This window comes from Medicago sativa, chromosome 7, assembly GCF_051527215.1.
Source record: "Medicago sativa cultivar Bolivia chromosome 7, Bolivia_mono, whole genome shotgun sequence".
Taxonomy (NCBI): domain Eukaryota; kingdom Viridiplantae; phylum Streptophyta; class Magnoliopsida; order Fabales; family Fabaceae; genus Medicago; species Medicago sativa.
Genome location: NC_140755.1, coordinates 83,576,339 through 83,600,851, shown reverse-complemented (window position 1 = coordinate 83,600,851; position 24,513 = coordinate 83,576,339). Strand labels below are relative to the sequence as shown.

General features: G+C 33.9%; 1 protein-coding gene and 2 pseudogenes across 2 annotated transcripts; all 3 read left to right on the top strand.

The window, feature by feature from the left end:
* The first annotated feature begins 11,097 nt into the window (after positions 1 to 11,097).
* Positions 11,098 to 13,185, top strand: LOC146909387 (uncharacterized; annotated as a pseudogene). Its single transcript, XR_015019483.1, has 7 exons — positions 11,098 to 11,244; positions 11,355 to 11,435; positions 11,546 to 11,818; positions 11,916 to 12,397; positions 12,489 to 12,684; positions 12,776 to 12,870; positions 13,054 to 13,185. The product of XR_015019483.1 is annotated as an uncharacterized LOC146909387 (transcript).
* A 4,975-nt stretch (positions 13,186 to 18,160) lies between these two features.
* Positions 18,161 to 18,800, top strand: LOC146909386 (blue copper protein 1a pseudogene; annotated as a pseudogene).
* A 3,577-nt stretch (positions 18,801 to 22,377) lies between these two features.
* On the top strand, positions 22,378 to 24,241 carry LOC146909385 (uncharacterized). The gene is made up of 4 exons (XM_085725357.1): positions 22,378 to 22,486; positions 22,597 to 22,723; positions 23,696 to 23,841; positions 23,948 to 24,241. Exons 1-4 carry the CDS (start codon positions 22,406 to 22,408, stop codon positions 24,224 to 24,226), a joined length of 633 nt encoding a protein of 210 aa, XP_085581483.1. The 5' UTR covers positions 22,378 to 22,405; the 3' UTR covers positions 24,227 to 24,241.
* Positions 24,242 to 24,513: the final 272 nt, after the last annotated feature.

The following is a 24,513-nucleotide window of genomic DNA, read 5'->3' as shown; positions in this document are numbered from 1 at the left end:
GGTGTCTTTTCTGCTCAGTCTAGTGGGTTCGCCGGTTGTCCTGTTCTCGTCGGAGTTTTGGGGGTTTTGTGTTTTTTGTTGTTGTGCCACTTCTGTTTCGGTGGCCGTTATCCTTCCCTGTCTTTCTGTTGTTGTTTTCCCGGTTGTGTGGTGGTTGTGTTGTGTTTTTCCGGTTATGTTGTGGTTATGTGGCGGTTGTGGTGTGGTTTGTTGTTTTTCCGGCAGGTTTTGTTGGTGGTGATGGGGGTGGTGTTGGTGAGGTGGTTGTTTTGGTGGTGATGGGGTGACGATAGGTTGTGTGGTGGTGTTGATGTGGTGTGAGGAGGACACGGGTACAGATCCGGGAAGTGCGGGTCAGATCCGCTGTTTCGCTCCATCATTGGTTCTCTTTTACTCCGGCGACGAACGCTTCTCCTTGTTATCGGCAGCTGCCTTTTACGATCTGGGTTGTGTTTCCGCTTCAAACCGGCGTCGCTGCCCGTGTTTTGTTGTAAGGTTTCGTCTCCCTCTTAATCTGTGTTTGTGTTGTTGCCTGTTTCTTGGTGGGGCTGTTTTTTGCGACGTAGTAATGCAGTGGTGGTGGTGGTGTTGCAGTGGTTATGGAGTTTATTCTGTTGTGGTGGTGATGAGTGGTGGTGGTGGTGATGAGTGGTGGTGTTGATGTGTGATGGCGGTGGAGGTGATGATGTGTGGTGGTGGTTGGTTTTGTTTTAGGTGAGGAGGTGGGTTGATGTGAGTGATTTCTTTTGGATGTCGCCTCTGGTATTCGGGTCCATTCTCGTTGTCGCTAGCTCTTATTGGAGTTTTGGGTTGTTAAGGTGTTTAGGGTGGTTTGAGGGCGTGTCGTTCGAGCTGAGCTTTTTTCCATTTTGAGTGATGTTTGCTCCACCGCAAATCATGTCGTCTGTCTTACTTATTGCGTGCTTGATTTTGATGGGCCGGTTATTTTTGCTTCGAGATCGGAAGTGGAAGTCTAGCAGCAATCTTGTTTGGTTGGCTTCGATGTTTCTCTGGTGGACCGAGGGTAAGGGGTGCCCTTCTGATTTGGTTCTGAAGTATGGTGGGTCGATCGCTTTTGATTCGAGATCGGGAGTCAGTTCTTGGATTCAAGTTTGGTTTTGGGCTTTTATGCTGTTCTTTTGGTGGACCGAAGGTTGCGCGGTGGTGGAAGCTGAATGATTTTTAGAAAAGAAGTTCTTCGGATGTGGCACGGTGTTGGTGATGAGGACTGGGTTTCTATTATAAGGGTGTTCTTTTGGGGTGAGCAATGGCGATGACTGTTTTGGATTTTGTTTCTCGGTGGTTGGCAAGTTTAGGAGCCACTTTTAGGGGGTGATGTTTATTTGGATGGGTGTTGTCCTAATGGGTGTTGATCGCAGGGGTGTCTTTGTTGGTGTTTGATTTTCGGGTGTTCCGCCTATATACGGCGCCTGTTATTTGTACTTTCTGTAACACCAGTCTCTGTTCGTCTTGTGCAGAGACCTGGGTTTTTAATAAAATTCTGCTGATTCAAAAAAAAAAGTTTGGAATGCTGATGTAGAATTTCTACATGTCATATAACTATGTACACGTGAGTATATATAGGATCGTTTTCCACAGGGAGTTGCGTTATATCATAAGCGTTTTCACAATCTTTCACATTAAGGTATCATTTATAAAATGTTTGTTTGTAACACTATATCCATAGATGACAATAAAGTAAAAATGAGAAGAGATCGAACTATTTCGCTTGCGGTATAAGATAACGAGCAAGCATAACAGCAGCAATCTCTCGATCGATTAACAGACTCTAGCTTTATAACCAATATTATTACAATCATTTCTACAACATCCTTCGTGTCCAAAGCGACATCGTTATTTCTAAGTTAGCGTTTAAACATTCGTGTCCAAATCCCTTAAACGATAACAAAGTCGATCGGATAACTTAATCGACCGTGTCCAGCCTGATTAAGTATCCGAAAGCATTAAAATCTTGATTAAAAGTAATTATCAAAGGTTTACAAACTTGTCAAGAGTGATATAACATAAGATAGATTGTTATTCTAGTTCTAGATTCAAGAGTTCGTGTCCAAATCATCTTGAATCTCTTTGAAAGCATTAAAAGCAAGAATAACAATAATATTGAATCATTAAGCTAGAACCTTATATATTAAAAGATCAAAAGATTATATAATAGCTTGATTGTTACCTCAATACTACAAAGAAGGTGATAGCTACACATAGACATGTAAACTAATGCAAGGAATGAAGGAAAGATGAAGATTCCATGCCAAGATCCTTGATGTCTCAATGAATCTAGGGTTGAATCTACTCCTTAATCACTTGCTTTGTGTTTCTCTCTTTGAAATAGCTCTAACCTCTCTCTAAAAATGTATAAAATGTTTCAATGGAATAGTGAATAGTCCTAGAGAGAGGGAAAAGTTATATTTAAATGGGCTGAAAACGTGACCACTCGCGTAAGCGATCTACATCTCGCGTAAGGGAGTAGCATAAATATCTACTTCTGACCAATGAAGTCTTGCCACGTAGCCCTTAGACCTGATGAAAATGCATCTCGCTTAAGCGATCTGGAAGCGATCCAGAAGCGAGTTCCTGAAGTTCCTTTCGACAATGATTTCGCGTAAGCGACATTAACTCGCGTAAGCGAACTTGCTTCAATCTTTAAACCGCCTTTGAACATGGCTTGCGCGAACTGGAAGCGAGATTAAAAGCGAGATTCTTTTTGCTCTCGACATTGATCTCGCGTAAGCGAGTTACACTCGCGTAAGCGAGATTCCATTATCCATGAGTGAGATGAAAGCCATCTGGAAGCGAAATGATAAGTTGCTCTCTGGAACTTTCTCGCGTAAGCAAAATGTGCTCGCTTAAGCGAGTTTTGCTTGGTTCACAAACTTAAGTTTTGGTCCTTGCTTGTCATTTCCTGCATAAATTGGGTAGAATCAGGCATGTAAAGCATAAATGGTACAAATACAACAATTGAAAGCTTTTCCGTAGATAACTTGCATAACAAGTCACTAAAAATGCCTCTTTTAACACATGAAAGATATTACTTTTGAGCACTTATCAAATGTGTAACACCCCGTTTTCCCAACATAAAAATTTCATTTAAAATCAGAGTATTTTAATCACAACGGAATGTCACATACTTCATTTAAATCATAAAATGGATAATAATAATTATCCTTCAAATTCAACATCATGAAAAATCTTAAACTATTGCAGCGGAAAATAGTTCAACATTTAAAAGTCTTGGCACGCAGGCCTTATTGAAAAAAATCTCATAAAATTAGTTCATAAAAGAGACACGTAAGGAATAGAAGTAAAAGCAAGCCCCCATCCCGTTACGTATCAGAGCACCTAGACACCAACTGAGAGTCCACTCATGAACGCCTCTAATCTTTATTACCTGCACATTACCCACGGTCGAGGCAACATATACGCAGAAGGGGTGAGATTTCATAGTCAATACATTAAGCATATAATCCAATAAAATGCATTTAACAACTTAAACATTAATAACATGTCAACAATTAACAATCAGTATATTTTTCATTTCATAACAAATACAATCATCAAATATCATTACTAATTTTCATCACAAATCATAATCAACTTAACACTCAGCTTGACGACACAACTCATCTTTGACCATGCAACTCTATCAACTCAACAACAACTCGACAACACAACTCATCTTAGACCATGCAACTCTATCAACTCAACAACAACTTGACAACTTAACATCATGAACTTCTTGATATGCAAATGCATGTGGTACCAATCAACAACAAATGAGCATAATAGGCTCTTCAACGTGTGAGCACAAAGGCTGCCGGGCCTAAAGCCCCCAACTTTAATGAGCACAAAGGCTGCCGGGCCTAAAGCCCCCAACTTTAATGAGCACAAAGGCTGCCGGGCCTAAAGCCCCCAACTTTAATGAGCACAAAGGCTGCCGGGCCTAAAGCCCCCAACTTTAATGAGCACAAAGGCTGCCGGGCCTAAAGCCCCCAACTTTAATGAGCACAAAGGCTGCCGGGCCTAAAGCCCCCAACTTTAATGAGCACAAAGGCTGCCGGGCCTAAAGCCCCCAACTTTAATGAGTATGCAATGGACTCAAACTTCCAGCAACTTAGACGACATCATGAACGACTCATACGACTCATAATCATGGACAACTTCTTAATTTCTTGCAACATAGACCGACTCATGCAATCTCAAGACGTTAAAGGTCAACAGCAATGAACAGCAACATTACTAATCATTTCAGTCATATAAACATACTTCTGTAACATCTGGAAACATTCTAAATCACCCTCATTCTTACTTCTAAGGTCAGCTCAAGACTATACGTGCGAAAGGATCGCATCGGACAATTTTGGGCAACTAACAGCCTAACTCGCAGTTGCGAGTAACTTCACTCGCAATGGCGAGCAAAGTGTGCATTCTGGGTTCCTACGTATTTACTCGCAGTGGCGAGTTATTCTGCTCGCAGTTGCAAGCTTACAGGTCACTCGCAGTTGCGAGTTGCATTGCTCGCAGTTGCGAGTTCTGGGTTCTAGCTCGCAGATGCGAGTGTTCCTGCTCGCAGGTGCGAGCGATGAATGTCAGTACGGCCAGAAACCTAAAAATCACAACTTTTCACCTATATTCATGATTCCTTCATCCAAATAGCATCTAATTATCATCTTAAGTCATATCTAAGGTCTGTACACTAATTTTGCATCAATCTAACATCTGTTCTTGATTCATTCATCAAAATTGATCCTAAACCTAATTCTCAATTCTCACCAAAACTTAACCTAATCATGCTAAATTCATCCTATAGAATTATACCCTTAATAATATTGAAAATTAGTCTCACCCTTACCTGATAATAGCAGAATCGCAGCTCTCCTTGGTTCTTCTCTCTTTCTGACTTTTTCTCCAAAAACGTACGTACTACTTTTCTTAACTTATGTCTGTCTATTTATCTATCCTAATTACTCTTATCACTACTAATTGCTCATCTCACCACACAGCCCAATTTTTAATATTTTTTTATTTTATTTGTCAAATCTTATTTTATTTAATAATAAAATAAGTCATAACAACCTAGCAACTTCACCACAACAAAATACTCCACATTATGCAGTTATAAATCATATAACCCACTCAACTTCATGAATCATAAAATTCACACATATCAATCATGAAAATCACGTAAATCATATATATAAATATATTTTTAAATAATCGAATAATTAAGACAGGCGTTACAAAATGCGTATAAACTAGGATCCATGCCATGTTGATTTATCAACGATATTAAGAATTTGGAATACCATGTTGGATGGATTTCATGATAGCCTCTATATCGATAGTAGAGATATGAAACAGAAAGATGGATGAATGAGGAGCACTTGTTGGTATGTGGTTCTTTCTCACAATGTAAGTCTTATGCCTTAGTCACCTTTTTTTTTGACAAAATTCCTTAGTCACTTTTAACATGGGAGAAGAGGCAATATGCGGTGTGCCTGTGCCGATATATTGATGATCTCTTAAAGTTTCTATTATTTTGAAATGAACATCAAGTCATCCACTCATATTGAACCCATATAAATTAATTTGATCACCAATTAATTTAGTCTCCTAATTGATAATAGCTACTATAATTATTATTTATTTATTTTGCACAAATTGATATTGAAATATCCTTAAAAATATTGATATTGAAATATAATTCGGTGACTAACATTGATTTTTATCTTGAGATTTACTTTTCCCACCCTACTGCCTTCTCGCGCGCCCTGCAAAAATTCTAAAAATACCCCTAGTCCGGATTACGTAATCCGGACAAGATTGTTAGTGATTTCCGGAATATGAAATCCGAACCAGATGTTGTGTGGTTTTTTGTGTCTTTCTTTGAGGTCAAGGGTCTCTGTTGACCGTTATATGAACCCCACACAAGCTGCAATGCAATTGCAGGGTTCATATGAACGGTCAACAATGACCATGACACCACCGAGACCCCAAAAAAACTAGAAACATTTGAAGAAAATGGAAAAAAAGAGGTGAAGTGAAGAATGAATGTATTTGTTGAAGATGGAAGCCTATTTATAGCCTAAAACAAGTCCTAGGTCATTAATACAGTCAATGAAAACGTGTTAGTGGTTGCAACCGTACAAACCCACATTAATGGTTCTCTTTCAAAAGAATCCAAGCTATCTTTCAAAGGAATCCAATGCTGAAGCGTTCCGAATTTTACATTCCGGAATGTCCTTAGCCATACAAGAAGTGCCAACTTTTCCCTCGTTCACCATTATCGCATTAAGCCGGAAAATATATTCCGAAAAACAGATGTGCATTCCGGATTATATATTCCGGAATGCATCAATCATGGCCGGTGGTCTGCACCACACGTTTTTGTCGATGGTCAAGTCAAAAAAACGCGTTTTACCACGTTTTTTGACTGCATTTATGGCCTCCCAACCGTTTTTGACCCACCCCTCCCTATAAATAGCCTTCCAAATCCCACCATTTCTCACACCATCCTCTCTCACCCTCTCCTCCTCTTCTTCCTTCTACAACCATTGTTTTCCATCGTTGGCCTTTCATAGATAAGGGCATCGTTGAAAACTTTCAGGGTTTGTATGAACGGTCAATGAGGATGGAACCGGCTGCAACTAAGTGCGGTTCATCTGAGGGTCATGTGGGTCAGTATGGTTCTTAGCTTCGTCTGTCTGGGTGTAAGTTTGATCACCTCCCACCTCCCTCAGGGGCATTGTTTTCTTCCCGCCCTCCTCTTCCCTCCTCCTCCGGTTTTCTTCCAATAGCTAAACTATTGGTATGTCCTATCACATACCAGTGGTTAGGCTCTTAGGAGATTAGAATTAGACTATTAGGAGATTAGAAATAGATTTAGGATCTTATGTAATAAGCTTAAAAAGCTTGAAAATTATTGTAATGTATTGTTCATATATTAATAAAGGGTTTTTCTAACATGTGCAAATTTGCACATGTTAAGAAGTTTAAATTGGTAAGTTTGCATTGGAACTTGTGTATTAGTATTAAATATGTATCTTTTTCATAAATATTTTTTGTTTTTCAATAAAAAGTTTCCCATTTTAGTTACTTTAACATGTGCAATGTTGCACATGTTAGACAAATCCATTAATAAAATGAGTTGTTTTTATGTTTATGTATTTTTATTTCTGTTTTTTATTTTATTCGCATTTTATTTTACGAATTGTAGAGCTTAAAATTGCAAAAGTTATGCTAAAATATATTCTGGATTTTAAAATCTGGAAACATCTGAAAAATTCTAACAATTCAATCCGGAATACGAAATCCAGACTAGGGGTAAAATTGGAAAAAAAAATAGGACGCGCGAGGAAAGGCATAAGGTGGAAAAAGTAATACTCTTTTATTTTCGCCACAACCCCAAATAAACAAAAAAATAACCAAAGCCCATTAAGAAAAAGTATGACCCAAATCACAAAGAGCATTACTTTTCCCACCCTATGGCCTTCTCCTGCGCCCTGTAAAATTTCCAAAAATGCCCTTGTGCATTTCGGATTTTAAAATCTGGATTCATGTTTACTATTTCGGATATTATAATCCGGACAATTCTTATGTATAATCAGCCATCAGACTCTCTCTCACACTTCAGCAATTTTGAGGTTTGGTTTTAAAAACAACAAAAAAACTAAGTAAAAAATGCTAAAAACCTGTCAAATAAAATCATAAAAATAGCACCAAAAAATTCTAAAAAATCAAATAAAACTAATGCAAATTTTTTCGGATTTTTCTGAGAATATGAAAAATTTAAAAAAAAATGAAAAATGGGTCTAAACGATGGAATTTTGGATTTTGAGGGGCGGAGTCCCGTAAGAAGTCCCTTCTACGGGAGTCATTTTTCTGATTTTCTGGGGATGTTTCGGAGCAATCCGATCAAGTAGCCCGAAAACCCGATTTTTGACTAAGAACAGGTAACAATGACCCAAAACAGAAGGATAAGAGTTAGGAAGATTAATATTGTCCCTAAAATGACTATCCATGTTACAAACATATTTAGAATTTGTGCTGATACAGTTCAGATTGTATAATTCGAACTGTTTTACCTTAATAAAGGTTGTTTAGGGGGTTTCCGGATTATGTAATCCGAAAACATCATTTAACGGGCCCTATTTTTTTGAAGTTTTCGGATAAATCCGGAAAAATCCGTTACTCATTTTTTCACCCTTTAACAAAAGAAAACACCATTCCAGATTATAAAATCCGAAAACTCAAGGGCATTTTTGGAAAAAATAGGGAGCGCGAGGAAACCCAAATGGCGGGAAAAGTAATTCCCAATCACAAAAGTCAAAGAAGATTTTTTTAGGCCCTTTAAAATTACGAAATTGTCTTTAATAACACATTATATAGATAACTACCAGAAGTTCATTTTAAAAATCCATATTTCGTACATCTGGTAGATAACTCCCAGATGTTCATTTTAAAAATATTCATTTTATACCTTCGATAGATAACTATCGGTCGGATGTTCATTTTATAAATATTCATTTTATACCTCAAGATTGCAGTTACTTCCTATTTTGCACTCAACTTGGATATGCTTCTAAACCTTGTGATTTTTGAGTTAATGTTGAGTGTGGTTGATAAATTGTTTGAGAAACTTACCTTAACTTTTTTTTTTTTTTTTCAGGTAATGCAATTGTAAAAAAAATATAGTACATGAATTTCTATCACAAACAAAATCACATTGTAATAAAATAAAATGTATATACAAAAGCAGAGCCGTCCCTATGAAATAGGAGGCTCGGCTCTCTATTTAAAATAGGCCCCCAATAAAATAAAAACACAATTTTTTTTGTGTAGCTAAGCTTTATTAAAAAATCAGAATCAGAAGGGATTCTGAACATGAAACGAAATACAAAAAAAATTAAGGGAAAGAGAGGTAGAATTTACTAACGACGTCGTTTGGTTTTGTCACTTATCCGTTGTGGAAAATGGAAAAATGAATGTTTTAGTGAAAAAGAAATGATTGTTGTGATTCTTTCAATGAAATAGGTTTTCAAATTGACTGCTTAAGTGATTATACATATTCGGGGAGCTTTGATAGTACTAGATTTATGTTCAGATATGAGAACTAAAGTCTAGAAAAAACACAAACGTGTAAAGAAGTAACACATATATTTTTTATTTAAGTGGGGGTACATTAGAGTTAATTATTTTTTTAGGCCCATAGCTTTTGGAGGCCCGGCTTGATGAGCACCTTGCACTCCCTCAAGGCCGGGCCCAGACAAAAGCGATCAACAAAAGGAAGCTCTATCAATATCAAATCATTAAAATTATAAAATTTAGGGTTAATTATGTTTTAGGTCCCTATAAATAGGCGCGTTTCCAACATTAGTCCTTACTTAAATTTTATTAAATTTTTAGTCCCCAACGTTTTTTCCCATTAGGAAAATAGGTCCTCGCTGTTAATTGGTACTAATTGAGCAAACGGTGAAGCACACGTGGATGCCACGTCTGACTTTTTTTTGTTGGATAAATATGTTTTTAGTCCCTATAAAATCGAGGCATTTTAAGTTTAGTCCTTACTTAATTTTAATAGTTGTTTTAGTCCTTACAAAAATACTATGCATTCAGTATTAGTCCTTGCTCAATTCAAATTTGTTTAATTTTTGCTTAAACTCTTATATTTTTTAACAATTTTTTGTAGACATGTTAAAAACATTACTAAAAGTTCCTCCGCAAAAAATTATTGCAAAATTTGATTTATATGTCCAGATTTTATTACTTTTATCTTTAACTTTTATCGTTTTCAAAAATTCATATTTAATTTGTTTCATGTTAAAAAATTCTAAATTTTAGTAATTGAACCTTTCATAGTGTTCAAAACTTGTCTAAAAAAAATCGTTCAAAAATTTAAGAGTTTAAGGATAATTAAACAAACTTTGTTTTGGTTACATGAGATAAGAAAGAAAAAAACAAAAGAAAAAACCTATTAAAATTAAGTAAGGATTAAACTATAACTTGAAAAGGTATTTATAAGCAATACAATCTGGTTTTGTAGAATTGAATTAAGCTTTACTCTTTGGTTGATTTGTAGGCATCTTGTATACTGCCACTAGTTTTGCATGAAATGGGAGCATATGGGTTGGTTTGAATTAGTATGGAATTATTTTCCCACACTCATTTAATATCTTGCCCATGGTTAATGATATTAGGTTCTATTCAAATAATCTATGCCGCTACAACATCTTTTGGTCAACGTATTTTAAAAAAAAGAATAGCTTATTCTTCGGTATCTCATATGAGTTTCATAATTCTAGGAATTGGTTCTATAAGTGATACTGGGATCAATGGGGCCGTTTTACAAATAATATCTTATGAATTTATTGACACTGCCCTTTTTTTCTTGGCAGGAACTAGTTATGACAGACTACGTTTTCTTTATCTTGACGAAATGAGCGGAATGGCTATCCCAATGCCAAAAATATTCACGATTTTCACTATCTTATCGATAACTTCTCTTGCATTGTCGGGCATGAGTGGTTTTGTTGCCGAATTGATAGTTTTTTTTTGGAATATTACTAGTCATCAAAAATATCTTTTCATGATGAAAATACTATCATAACTAGTTTTAGTAGGTTTTTTAGTCCCTACAAAAAAGAAATTACTTCTAATTTTAGTCCCTGCTAAAACAAAGTTTGTTTAATTATCCTTAAACTCTTAAAAAAGTCAGACGTGGCATCCACATGTGCTTCACCATTTGCTCAATCAGCAACAATTAACAGCGAGGACCTATTTTGCTAACGGAAAAAAACGTCGGGGACCAAAAATTTAATAAAATAAAAGTCAGACGTGGCGTCCACATGTGCTTCACCGTTTGCTCAATCAGCAACAATTAACAGCGAGGACCTATTTTGCTAACGGAAAAAAACGTTGGGGACCAAAAATTTAATAAAATTTAAGTAGGGACTAATGTTGGAAACACGCCTATTTATAGGGACCTAAAACATAATTAGCCCTAAAATTTAATAGTAGCAAAGTGAAATAAATCGCAATAGGGTGGAGAGAAACTCCCACAATGTTAAAAGATAGAAGGCCCAAGGCAACCAAAAGAATAAGAAGCAAACCCGTTAATCCCATCTGGAAACGAAACCCTAAGGATAAACTGCTTCTCGCTTTCGTTACCGGTCTGATTCCAATCGAATTCATTCGTTCCCATTCATCTAATCAGCTATGGAAGTTATTAAGGTAATATATCCTTTTGCTCTTGTTCTTGTCGATTGTTGAAGTTTTTTTTTGTATCGATGCATAGAATAATAATGAATGAATTATGTGTTTTTTATTTTGTTAATTAAAAGATGGAAGGTTGTTCTAGAGACGTGGATTCAATGAAAGCATTGAAGGAAGCTATGGGCATTTCCGTTGTTTTGGAAGAGAAGGTAATATATTCTTTTGCTCTCGTTCTTGTAGATTGTTGAAGTTTGTTTCTACTTTCTATATCGATGCATAGAATAATAATGAATGAATTACGTGTTTTGTTAATTCTCAGATGGATCCAGAAGATGATTCAATGAAAGTATTTAGGGAAGGGATTAGTTTGGCTATCAACTTTTGGTGGGTTATTCGATTGAAAATTAGGCGCAAAAGCCTCTGTGACTATGAGTCGTCCCCCGAGCGATGTGTTGAATGGCTTTGTGACAGCATATTTTCTCGTTTCATTCGATCCAAACACCTGCCTTCAGCAACTATTAAACTTCAACTCAAACTTCAACTTATTTCTTTCCTTAGTCATGTTCCTCCTCAGGATAACAGCATTCCAGAGGTGCGTGCGTGCGTGCCCTTATTTTTATTGATTCAATAATCATTTTCTATTTATCAACCGTCCGTGTTTGCAATCAATCTTTACTCTTATTTTGTAGGTCTGTGATCAACTAGTGTCTATGTACCAAGAATGCTTACAACATGATTTTAGCTCTATTCAAATTCTCAAGGAAGCCGATGCTCATCGGAAACGAGTAAATAAGTTTCAAATAGAAAGCCTACCCTCTATTCAGAAAGACAGGAAGACCTTGCTTTACCTGCATGATCGTTTACAGCAGGAGCACCTTAAGTATTTAAGCCAATCTTCCGCTCTTAAAGAGAGATTCAAGGAATCTATTCTTTTCAGTAATTACCTTGGAATCTCACCCCCCTCCTCCCTTGAGACATTTGAGGAAGAGATGATAACTAAATTTGGAATGGAAACTTACCTCAAAGAAAAAGAATGTTTGGAATCGAAATTCCCTCTTATGAGAAGATTATCCAGGAAACAACTCCCTCTGTTGAGATCATCCAGGAAACCCCCTCTTTTGATAAGAGAATCCAGGAAGTCAACATTAGTTGTCCTCTAATGCAGAAACAGGTAACATATAATCGAGCTTAACTTACCTGGTTATTACTGTGTCCCCCTTTCCTTTCCTCGTAATAACAGTTTTTGTATTTTTAATTTGAAGGCTGATTCTTCGTCCGATCAGATGGATGGTTCTAATCTTACTAACTCGATCAAAGTGTTTAAAGAAGGAGTTTGTTTGCTTATAGAGGATTTGTGGACACGTCATGTCTTCATTCACACCAAATGTGGCTCTAATCCCTCCCTAATGCTTCAACAACTTGCTGAAGACATCCTCTTTTGGTTCACTCAAACCATAAGTAAACACATTAAATTAATCACTTAATTGATTTTTTTTATTTATTCTATTCTAATGTTATTCTTCTTCCTTTTTTTTTTGGTTGGAAAAAGAGCCGGTTTCTTTTGATTACATAGAATGGATAGTCAGGAACGAATTGTATCCTCTCCCTATTCCTGCTAAAATTGTCTTTGCCACCACTCAAGAGGTATATGTCATTTTTCCATTCGTTTCCAAAATTTATTTTATATTGCTTTAGAATTATCTCTTATTACTATTATGAATTTTTGGCTTCGTTTTATTTTTGGTTCTCCTATTTTCTTAAGTTCATGATTTCTATTTTTATGTATGAAGAATGCTTACAATGTCTATTTGTTCCTGATTTACATAGGTAGCTAAGAAACTCATGGTTATGTATGAAGAATGCTTACTAGATAATTTTAGCTCTGTCGTGACACTCCGAGAAGAAAGCCTATCTCGGGGGAACTGCTCAACCTCATCTAATGAAACTACAGGTGAGTGATTTTGGAATTAATTTCTTTGTATTTATGATTAATTTATATAAATTCTGAAGAACATTGCTTGAATGAGATGCATGATTTTGGTATAGACTATTCTCTATCCAAGTGCAACCTGTCCATACAGAGTAGTGTAATATTTACCCTCACTGCATTTTTTCGTATCAGTGACTAATGGTGTACGATAAGACATTTATGCCTTCCCGATGTCGATAACCGAGTGCGACATGACCACGTGGCTTGTCATATATGTTTATTTTCTTTTGACTTCGATTGCTGTTTGAAAATATGATGCGATTTGTGTTAGAACTTTGTATATATGTGTTTTGAGAATCTTGCTAAATCATTTTATAAAACTATATATGTGTTTTGATTGTAGATTATAGTTGTTTTCAATTATTAATTTATGCTATGTTCTTTCAATTTACTTACAAACTTTGTATGGATATTCTGATTTAATTTCTAAATTGCACATGTCAGGGCAAAGTAATATCGATCCGGAGATTGTAATTGGTTAGCAGCACTTGATTTAACTGGTAATGTCATTTAGATTTTGCATTTTTTTCAATCCTAAACGTAGCAGGACCTAAATGGTTTATCAATTCTCTTTATTAATCGTTGATAGTTTGTAAGTGATATTGCATGTGTATGCTTGATTGTGGAGTGAGGATTTTTTTTTGTTGTTGAAAAGGTTAGTGTAACTTCTAAAATTTAGGTTGAGGAGGAGGGAGTTTGGAACTACTTAAATCCTGACTATGTCTTTGAGTTCACGCAGTTCAACCTCAAGTATAGGTGTGGCAAGGGTGTATGCCTCCTTCTCTATTGAAGGAGCATAGGCAACAATCAAGGACTTGTTAAGGACCTTTAATTTTCTCGAACACGGAAGATATATAACTTCCATAAAAGATAACATGAGTTGAGTATGTTGTAGCATATGTATGGTAGGTGATGTTATAATTAGGGTAAAATATGCTTTTCGTCCCTGTAATTATAGGCCATTTGAATTTTCGTCCCTGAGCTTACTAATCCTCCCATTTCGTCCCTGTAAAAGTTAATCACTTGAAATTTCGTCCCTCGCCCCTTTTAATCACTGCCACGTCAGCAAATTACCAAAATGGCATGGGAAATGACGAAAATACCCCTGGCTTATTTTTTTTTTGTTTTTTTTCCTTCAAAACATTTTTCCCATCTTTTTCCCGAATTTTTTTTTACGATTTTTTCTCCGAAAAATTTCAGTTTTTTCAGTTTTAATTTTAACATTTTTTTCCGAAATTTTTTATGTTTTTTAATTATTTTTTCAGATATTTTAATTTAAAAAAATAATTTTCACAAAATTTTTTTTCCCAGTTTTCTCCCGAATTTTTTTTTACGATTTTTTCTCCGAAAAATTTCAGTTTTTTCAGTTTTAATTTTAACATTTTTTTTCCGAAATTTTTTATGATTTTTAATTATTTTTTCAGATTTTTTTAATTTAAAAAAAGAATTTTCAAAATTTTGAAATTTTTTTTAAGGAAAAAAAATAAGTCAGGGGTATTTTCGTCATTTCCCATGCCATTTTGATAATTTGCTGACGTGGCAGTGATTAAAAGGGGCAAGGGACGAAATTTCAAGTGATTAACTTTTACAGGGACGAAATGGGAGGATTAGTAAGCTCAGGGACGAAAATTCAAATGGCCTATAATTACAGGGACGAAAAGCATATTTTACCCTTATAATTATATTATATTGTTTTAACAATTCTGATTGTTCATTTTATATTTTGCAGGTATTGAAGTATGCATAATATTTTAACAATTCAAATATTTCCCTAGTTATTTTAACAATTCAAATATTTCTTTAGTTATAATAATAGTATTTGAATGAGATTTTTTGTTTTGTTTTTATCGTACTCATTTGCGAGGTGCCTTGTTTTGCACTTTGCAATTTACTACTGCGCCATTTGATACTCATCCATTTTGACTTAGTCTCGGAAGACTTCTAAAAAAGTTTGACAAAATTATTCAACTCTTTTAACTTAATTTTAGTTAATAATTTTATCATATATATTTTTTTTCATGTCACTTTCGTCATTTTGATCAATTTGTATATGGATCTTCAAGATTCAAATCTATTGTTTTATATATTTCAATATGAGCTCTTTGCGTTCAAATATACGATCCTTCATTCTGTCTCATTACATTTGATATTTGATGTTTGAAAATTCATGTAAACAGGAAAAAAAAATTACGTAAAAAAAGATAAAGAACAAATTTGTTATATAAAATTAAGTTAACAAGCGAGTAAGATGTCTGAGGTTCGAACTCAGACCCCTGTATATATAATGCAGTGTCCATTATACCAATTGAGCTAAGCGCATAGAGACGAATTCCACAACTTATTCAATAACCAATTATTCTTTTTTTGTATAAAAAAAAATATTAGTAGGATATATATCGAGATAAATGAGTGTAGGTTAAAAAGAGTGTTAAACAATGTGTTGTTAATCTTTCATTGGACGAGGATGTATCTCACTTTTATTTTTCTTTTTGTACTTTGGGAAAACAAATTTTAAGTATTTGATTAATTTTGGAAGAAAAAAACACTAATTAATTAATTAATTAATTATTCTTTGTTCTCTCTAATATGGAAAAGAAACATTATGGGGTAAACTCAAGACATGCTTTTTAATAACATGTGGAATTGTTTTACGAAGGGAGTACGATGAATAGTTAAACTTAATACTGAGAGTTCTCGTGAGAATAACTCAGTTGATATGGACAATGCATAAAAATATGCAAGGTATGAGGTTCAAACCTCGGCCACCACAAAAAAAAAAAACTTAATACTGAGGGAATTTTACCTGAGAGAATCAATTCCCTACGTCAAAAAGAAAAAAATTCACAAGTAGTAAAGTAGAGTCCATATACGCCACAAACACTTGAGAAAGAAAGATACATAGCAGTGTAGACATGTGAGGGGCGTTTGTTTGAGGGTAGCACAAATAGTTCTAAAAAATCTAGGTTGGAATCACACATTTCTTTGTTTGGTAGATGGGAATAACACAGTTCCATCCATGCTTTCCTCCATTTTATTCCCATCGTATACGTTGGGAAAGTAGTTTTTTGGTAGGTAGACGAAATGACAAAGCCATTACAAACTCACACATACAAGTAGAGGTATCGGGGTTCGAACCCCGATCATAACATCCGACCTAATAATTTCGGTATTTTACCAGTTGAACTAGGACTTGTGGACATATTGGGAAAGTTTTATTCACATATACAATGTAAACCCTTGATCTTTAATAAAAAATCACTTTTTCCCCGGCTATTCCCGCGTTTCCTTTTCTCTGAGTTGTTAATTCCCGCGAAATATTCCCATCCCCCTGATTTTCTATAAAAACCTATGACGTTTGAGGTGTTCATCAAGTGCTTGATATTTGAGGTGTTCCATTACTCAACGTAGATTTGGTGATTTTTTATTTTGTTTACAATTAGATTTGGTGATTGATATCATTCTCTCATTTTTTTTGTCCATTGTTGTTGCTTATTGCCTTCTCTCAACCCATTTTTGTTCTTAACTGTTTAGAAATTTACCCCACCTTTTTTCATTTTTTGACAATTTGGCAACTATAACGAGGAATATAGTTAGGGTCATGTTAACTTGCGAGAGACTTCTATTTATTATTAGTACGGGTGGAAATATTGTCTGTCTTTCTGCTTTTTTAACTGCGTTAACGTGCGTAGATTATCAACGATATTTTAAAGAAATTTTTCATGTAAATTTTAAACGATATTTTATAGATTTTTTTGTATGAATTAAAATTATAAATATAGATATTTGTGAATTTCAAATGTAAAAAACTCAACAAACCATATTTATCATTTTGAATGATAACAATAATAATATAATAAATATAACAATTTTTTTATCTTTTTTTTTTTTTGGGTAGTGGCTGGGGTTTGAACCCCAGACCTTGCATATTTTATGCATTGTCCCAACCAACTGAGCTAAGCTCACAAGAAATTTTTATCTTTTTTAATAACAACAAAAATATAACATTATTATGGAAAAATTTGTTTAAGAGTATAAGGCAACTCAAAATCCCTTATTCTCTTTATATATAACTAGCGAAAAGACGGACACTCTTTTTATTGCGCTAACGTTTGGAAATTATAAACTGTTTTTTTTTCTGAAATTTTGATTTTGATTAAAAGTAAAAATATAAAAGCTTTTTGATTTTAAATTATAACAAATAAAACTAACTATGATTATCTATTTTAATGACATCGACAATATAACAAAAAAATATAATTTAAATTCTTATTTTTTTAATGACACCAACAACAATCTTTATTATTGAAAAAGTTGTTTAAGAGTATAATTGGGATAATGAAAATGTAAGTATAAATATACTCATATAATTTGTTACAATTTTTAAAGGATAAAGGAAAAAATAAAACAGGACATATATACATATTTCTTGTTTGTTACACTTTTATTTTAATATTTGAATTTACTCTTATCTATTTGTTATATGTGAAATTTTATTGAAAGTTGAGGGTAATTTTGGAAAGAGAAAAATTCATCCCAAAAGAACCAAAACATGCTATTTTCTTTATATATAGTATAGATATAAATAAATTAAAATTATAAGTATATATATTTGTGACTTTTAAATGTAACAAATTATTCCCTAACAAAATGTAACAAACTCAACAAACAATATTTATCTTTTTCAACGACAACAATAATATAACAAATGGAACAAAAATTCTTATCTTTTTTGGAAACAACAATATAAACATAACAATACTCTCAAATCTATATATACACCCTAGTCGAATTGCACAATTCATCAAATCAAAACAATAACATTATCGCAACATTTGCTAGCTAGCTATTCTTTTCATTGAGATTCATTCTAGGAACATTTACATATTTTACATTTAATTTCCATACTTAGGAGAGAAATATATTTCAAACTCAAATTTTGAGCAAATGGCTTCTCGTGTATTCTTGATCCTAGCCATTTCGATGGTTTTATTTTCCTCAGTTGCAATGGCTACGGATCATATTGTGGGTGATGACAATGGATGGACTATTAACTTCAACTACACTCAATGGGCTCAAGACAAAGTTTTTCGTGTTGGTGACAATCTTGGTATGTAAAACGATAATACAGTTTTCCATTTGGTTTAAAGTTTGTTTAGTTCATACTCAATTACTAAATCCATTACTGTATATCATAATTTTAACTTTTATTTAGATGAATTTTTATTAATCTAATACAAACTAATTATGTTTTATCTTCTTTTTTGTTTTCAACTATGACCCTTCAAGACACAATGTTTTCAAAGTGAATGAAACATTATTTCAGAGGTGCACTTTTCCACCACAAAACGAAGCACTTTCTACTGGAAAGGATATCATTCCCCTAAAGACGGAAGGAACAAAGTGGTATGTTTGTGGCATATTTGATCACTGTTCTGCTCGTCAAATGAAGTTCGTCATCACTGTTCTACCAGAAAGTGCACCTGCTCCTTTTCTTCCACCTTCTGCTGATGCTCATTCTGTTGTTTCATCTGTGTTTGGAGTTGTCATGGCAACCATAGTTGCAATTGCAGTCATCTTTGGATGAGAGACTTAGGAAGCTTTATATTGTTATTAATACAAGAGTTTGTGTTAACCTCTTGGCAATTAATACAAGAATTAATGAACTATATATGATTCTTTATTTTAATGATATTTTAATTAGATCTTCAATTTTATATATTCTTATGCTTTAACTTGTTCTTGATTTCTTTCAAATCAGATTGTAACTCTCACTTTCATTAATAATGTGTTGTTAAAAATGTTTTCTTACTTTTTGGTTCAACTTAATCCATGTGTGCAAAAGACCCAAGAGAAAGCAATATCATTCTTGAAATCAACTCAATTGAGATCCATAACCAAATTTAATTTCATGTAAAGTATATATAAATAATAAATAGGAAGGGGCCTGCTTATTACATTGGAATTTCATGTAAAATATAATTCCTAGTCTATAAAAGAGAAGGAGAAGACAACGATGAACGAGAAAGCTCACAGTGCTATTATCTTGAGCCTTAGAGATAAAGTTATGAGACAAGTTTCAAAAGAGAAGACGGTTGTAGTGGTTTAGGTCAAGCTTTAAAGACTTTACATTACAAAAAGGAATTTTGATAACAAGGTGATGAAATAAAAAAGGTGAAAATTGAGCCGAACAAGGAATTTGAAATGAAAGACATGGGAACTAAAATAAGGATCTTAGGAATGTAGATCAAAAGAGAGAGGAAAGGAAAAAAAAATATATCATCTGTCACAAGAGTTGTACTTCAAAAAGGTCCTTGACAGGTTTGGAATGTTAAATCTGTAAGTATCTTTGGAATGTTAAATGATAGCCAAAGTGCCATTCATTGATCTAAAGATCAAGTATACCATAAACCTTTATTTTGTCAGGTATATGATTGGGAAAGGATCACTATTGTTAAGAAGATTTCAACTTATCATAAAACTTATGATATGACAAAGGCTATTCCAAGAATCAAGTTCCTCCATTGCTTGAATTTGATTAATCTGAAGGGAGATTGAGACCTTAGGGGATGTGTTATAGCCGTAATTTCTAAGATTTTTTATGAATCAAGGTGGAGATTTGTGGCATATTGGTTCAGTCAACATTACTACTTTAACTGATTTCTGTTCAGTCTGTTAGAATAGCTAATTATTTTTATAGATTTAGACACTGAAATAATTCAAGAGAACAACTATAAAATGATCATTGTTCTGATTGCGAATTTTCACATTATAAACTTGGAGATTACTATATTAATATGTATGATTTCCCCTTGTGGTGTAAACCATTACTCTTTTGAAGAAACATAGGCAACAACCAATGAATTGTTCAGAATCTGTTAGACCTCTCAATTAGAAACATGATATACGAGGAATTGCAGAGACAAACACTCACTTGCAAGAGGCTTCTATTTATTATTAGTACCAGCGAAAAGACGGATACTCACATGTCCGACTTTCCACTCTTTTTATCGTGGTAACACACATATATTATCAACGATGTTTTATAAAAATTTTGTGTGTAAATTACAAACGATTTTTTATACAATTTTTTATATAAACTAGCGAAAAGACGGGCATGTAACGTTTAAAAATTATGAACGTTTTTTTTTTTTATTAAATTTTGATTTTGATTAAAACTAAAAATATAAATGTTTGTTGTTTCAAGCTATAACAAACAAAACTAACCATCTTTATATTTTTCAATGACACATAATCTTACTAGCCTTTTGAATTTGAGATGCCAACATAATTTTACTCACATAGTTTTTCAACTGTACTGAATCTGAGTCTTCTAACAAAACTGGTAGCCCTAAAGAAAGTGGTTTCACATATTTTGGTTTTGAAAATTTGAAGGTGCATGAATCTCACCTACAAGAAAAATTCCATCACAATTGTTTCATGATCCTCTCTTATTTACATAACCTGGATATATAATCACATATATTAAATGGAACCTTCTCAACAAACACCAAACCAATTTTTTCTCCTAGCTTCGCTATTTCCCATTTACTAAAAGGATTGTTATTTTTGTGTGTTATGTGAACTTCACCATCCTTAGTTAACATCTTTTTTGCACTCTTCAGAAACCCCCACACCACTTCTTGATGAAGTCTGAAAATACATTAGCTAAAAATGCTTAACCATCCGCTATCTTTATGGACAAAGGCTAAAATGTCAATGCGCCTAGATTCGTGGTAAGATTTGGAGAAATCTGGGCATGATTTTGTGCATGTTTTGGAGTTTTGGTATGACAAAATCGGGGCACGATATGTAGAAATCGGGTCCCGATTTTGTGGATAATGTTCATATAGTACTGTACAAACTTAAAATCGGTGCACGATTTCTCGGGATCTGAACTTTATAAAAGGCTTCATTCTTCATGTTTTGAGGTAGGCTTCAAGAGATAAAAACTTGAGAAATCAAAGGAGGTAACTTTAGGGCTGAAAGTCTTTGGTGATGGTTCTCTTGAGAGGTTCTCTTAGGTTGGGAAACATTTGTGAACACCTTGGGTGAGTGAAAATCATTGAGTGTCTTGTTCATTGGGGATATTGGGAAAATGGTAGAAATTAGGGTTTGTTCTTTGTGAGTTTGTTGAAGCTAATTTCTTGTAACCCTTTTATATCTCTTTGTAAAGAACTAATTGATAGCGGATTGGAGAGATCAATCTCTCCCCAAGGTAGATCAATTTGGACCGAACTGAGCAGACATTTCTTGGTGTGTTTGTTTCTCTTTGATATTGTTCTTTGTTCTTTGTTTGTTTTTCTTGTGGTTTGTTGCTGCTGCTTGGGAGGTTACTTTGATATTGTTTACTACTTTCGTTTGCTCCACACATCTAAGTTTATTGGTGTGAAATTTGAGTCCGAATCCACAAGGTGTGAAATTTGAGTCCGAATCCACAACAATGAAATTGCTTAGCCATCTATTATCTTTATATACAAATAGAAGTTGAAATGTCAACGAAGCTATAAAAAAAAATGAATTTGGTCAACCATCCCTTATCTAAGTGTGAGGGTGAATGCATTATGCCCATTCTAATATCAAACCACAGTACACCAGAAGATTTTGCTCTCACATTAGAGTCCATTCTTTTTGCCTCATCAACTTTTGATGAAGCCACACCCACATCAAGACTATACTTTGGTTTTATCTATTTGTGTTATAAATGCCAGAGATAGGTTTCACAGTGCTGTTCATTCGAGCCCTAGCTTCATTCTTGTTTAATGATCTATTTTTTTTATTTTCCATATTCCATTTAAACCACAACCCAAAAAAATAAAATAATAACCATAGCCATTAGCCATTAGGCCCATTATTAATATATAAAAGATGACACCAATCCCAGTCGCAAAACCACAGTCAAAACCCTAACCATATATACATATAAGTCAGGGATTAATTGCTTGCTTACTTGCTTGCCTCCTTCCAACCGAGTGCTTCCCACTGATTTTTTTAATCAACATTGATCGTGAGTCATGAGTTTTTCCGATTCGATGGTAATGTTTTCCTGATCTCCATATGTTGCTAATTCGTTCTCAGTTTGTTTTATATCCATCGTTGCACATAATTAAATTATATATATATATTTTTTAACTTTTAATTATGAGGATAATAATGAATTATGTGTTTTTTTTTTCTTCTGTTAATTAAAAGATGGAAGGTTGTTCTAGAGACGTGGATTCAATGAAAGCATTGAAGGAAGCTATGGGCATTTCCGTTGTTTTGGAAGAGAAGGTAATATATTCTTTTGCTCTCGTTCTTGTAGATTGTTGAAGTTTGTTTCTACTTTCTATATCGATGCATAGAATAATAATGAATGAATTACGTGTTTTGTTAATTCTCAGATGGATCCAGAAGATGATTCAATGAAAGTATTTAGGGAAGGGATTAGTTTGGCTATCAACTTTTGGTGGGTTATTCGATTGAAAATTAGGCGCAAAAGCCTCTGTGACTATGAGTCGTCCCCCGAGCCAGGGGCGTAGCCCTTCATATGGGAGGGGTAGCCTTGGCTACCCCAAAAAAAATATTATTCTTGAATTAGTCGGTATGTATTTATATCCGACTACCCCAAATAATAAATATTGAGCTACCCCAAACAAGTTTAGTTGCAAAAGTTAGCATAAATAATAAAGTAAAAAAACTACTACAAAATTGATAGATTTACTCCCTCCGTCCGTTAATGTAACCCTCCTTTGTTTTTTTCACATTTCTTAAGAAAAGTTGTCAGTGTGATTAATGTGTCTGTTTTGTGTATTAATATTACCAATTTGACCTTTGTTTGTATGTGTATTAAATTTGACTATTCATATATCAAGACAAGTTAGTGGTATTAATTAGGGGTATGTTTAGGAAAAAAGTAATAAATGCATCTAGTAATTTGAAAAGGAGTTTACATTCAGGGACAAAAATAAAATCAAATGGGTGCTTAGATATAGGGACGGAGAGAGTATTTGTATTGGTTTGATACTTTCGGTCTCAATAACAACAATAGAGAAACCTTTTTCAACAATAAAAATTATCAAGACAATAGTCATAGACAAATTAAATGGACAATGAGTTTCTTGCAAATAACTTATTTATTTATATTTGAAAAGACATTATTAATCTATTATTAAACAGACAGTTGATGAAATTGGGTTCTTCAAATGCATTTTGCCCAACGTTTTAAAATAGTGATTTTTATGTTAAGTATCTAAGATTTGTTAATTTTAGTCCTTAATTTTTTGTTAGAGATTAAATTCAAGACTAAAAACACTTTTTTTGTAAAATTTTAAAAAACTGAGAAAAAATTGAATAATTTTAAGGACTAAACCTAAAAAATTATAATTTATGGGACTAAAAATATATTTTATCCTTAAATTTAATACGTCTGTTTTCAAAAAAATTCTTCTTTATAGTTAGCCCCTGCATAAATTTTTCGCGAGCTTCGCCGCTGCCCCGAGCGATGTGTTGAATGGCTTTGTGACAGCATATTTTCTCGTTTCATTCGATCCAAACACCTGCCTTCAGCAACTATTAAACTTCAACTCAAACTTCAACTTATTTCTTTCCTTAGTCATGTTCCTCCTCAGGATAACAGCATTCCAGAGGTGCGTGCGTGCCCTTATTTTTATAATTTTATTGATTCAATAATCATTTTCTATTTTTTTCTTCAATCGTCCGTGTTTGCAATCAATCTTTACTCTTATTTTGTAGGTTTGTGATCAACTAGTGTCTATGTACCAAGAATGCTTACAACATGATTTTAGCTCTGCTCAGATTCTCAAGGAAGCCGATGCTCATCGGAAACGAGTAAATAAGTTTCAAATAGATAGCCTACCCTCTATTCAGAAACACAGGAAGACCATACTTTACCTGCAAGATTGTTTATGGCAGGACTACGTTAAGGCTTTGTTTGCGAGTTTTGAGGGGAAGGAAAGGAAAGGCTTAGGAGGGGAAGGGAAGGAAAGGGAGGGAAGGGAGAAAGGAGGGTAAACTTTCCCCTTGTTTGGGAGTTAAAAAACCAACAAGGAAAGGAAATGGAGGGCTTATGTTATAATTTTACTATTTTACCCTTTTTTTTCTCTTAAAAACAAAACCTTGTGTTATACTTTGCAATTTATCTTGAAAATTATTCAAAACAACTTATCTCATAAAAAGTAAATTATTACGATCTATTTTTAAAAAACAGCTTATTTATAAAATAAAAAAAAAGCTTATTACGATCTCTTTTTTTAAAAAACAGCTTATTCAAAACAACTTATTTATACAAAACAACTTAT

Excerpts from the sequence above, each read along its gene's own strand:
- LOC146909385 (XM_085725357.1), top strand. The coding sequence starts at position 22,406 with ATGGAAGGTTGTTCTAGAGACGTGGATTCAATGAAAGCATTGAAGGAA. Across the intron at positions 22,487-22,596 it reads CCGTTGTTTTGGAAGAGAAG|ATGGATCCAGAAGATGATTC; the intron begins GTAATATATTCT and ends GTTAATTCTCAG. Across the intron at positions 23,842-23,947 it reads AGGATAACAGCATTCCAGAG|GTTTGTGATCAACTAGTGTC; the intron begins GTGCGTGCGTGC and ends CTTATTTTGTAG.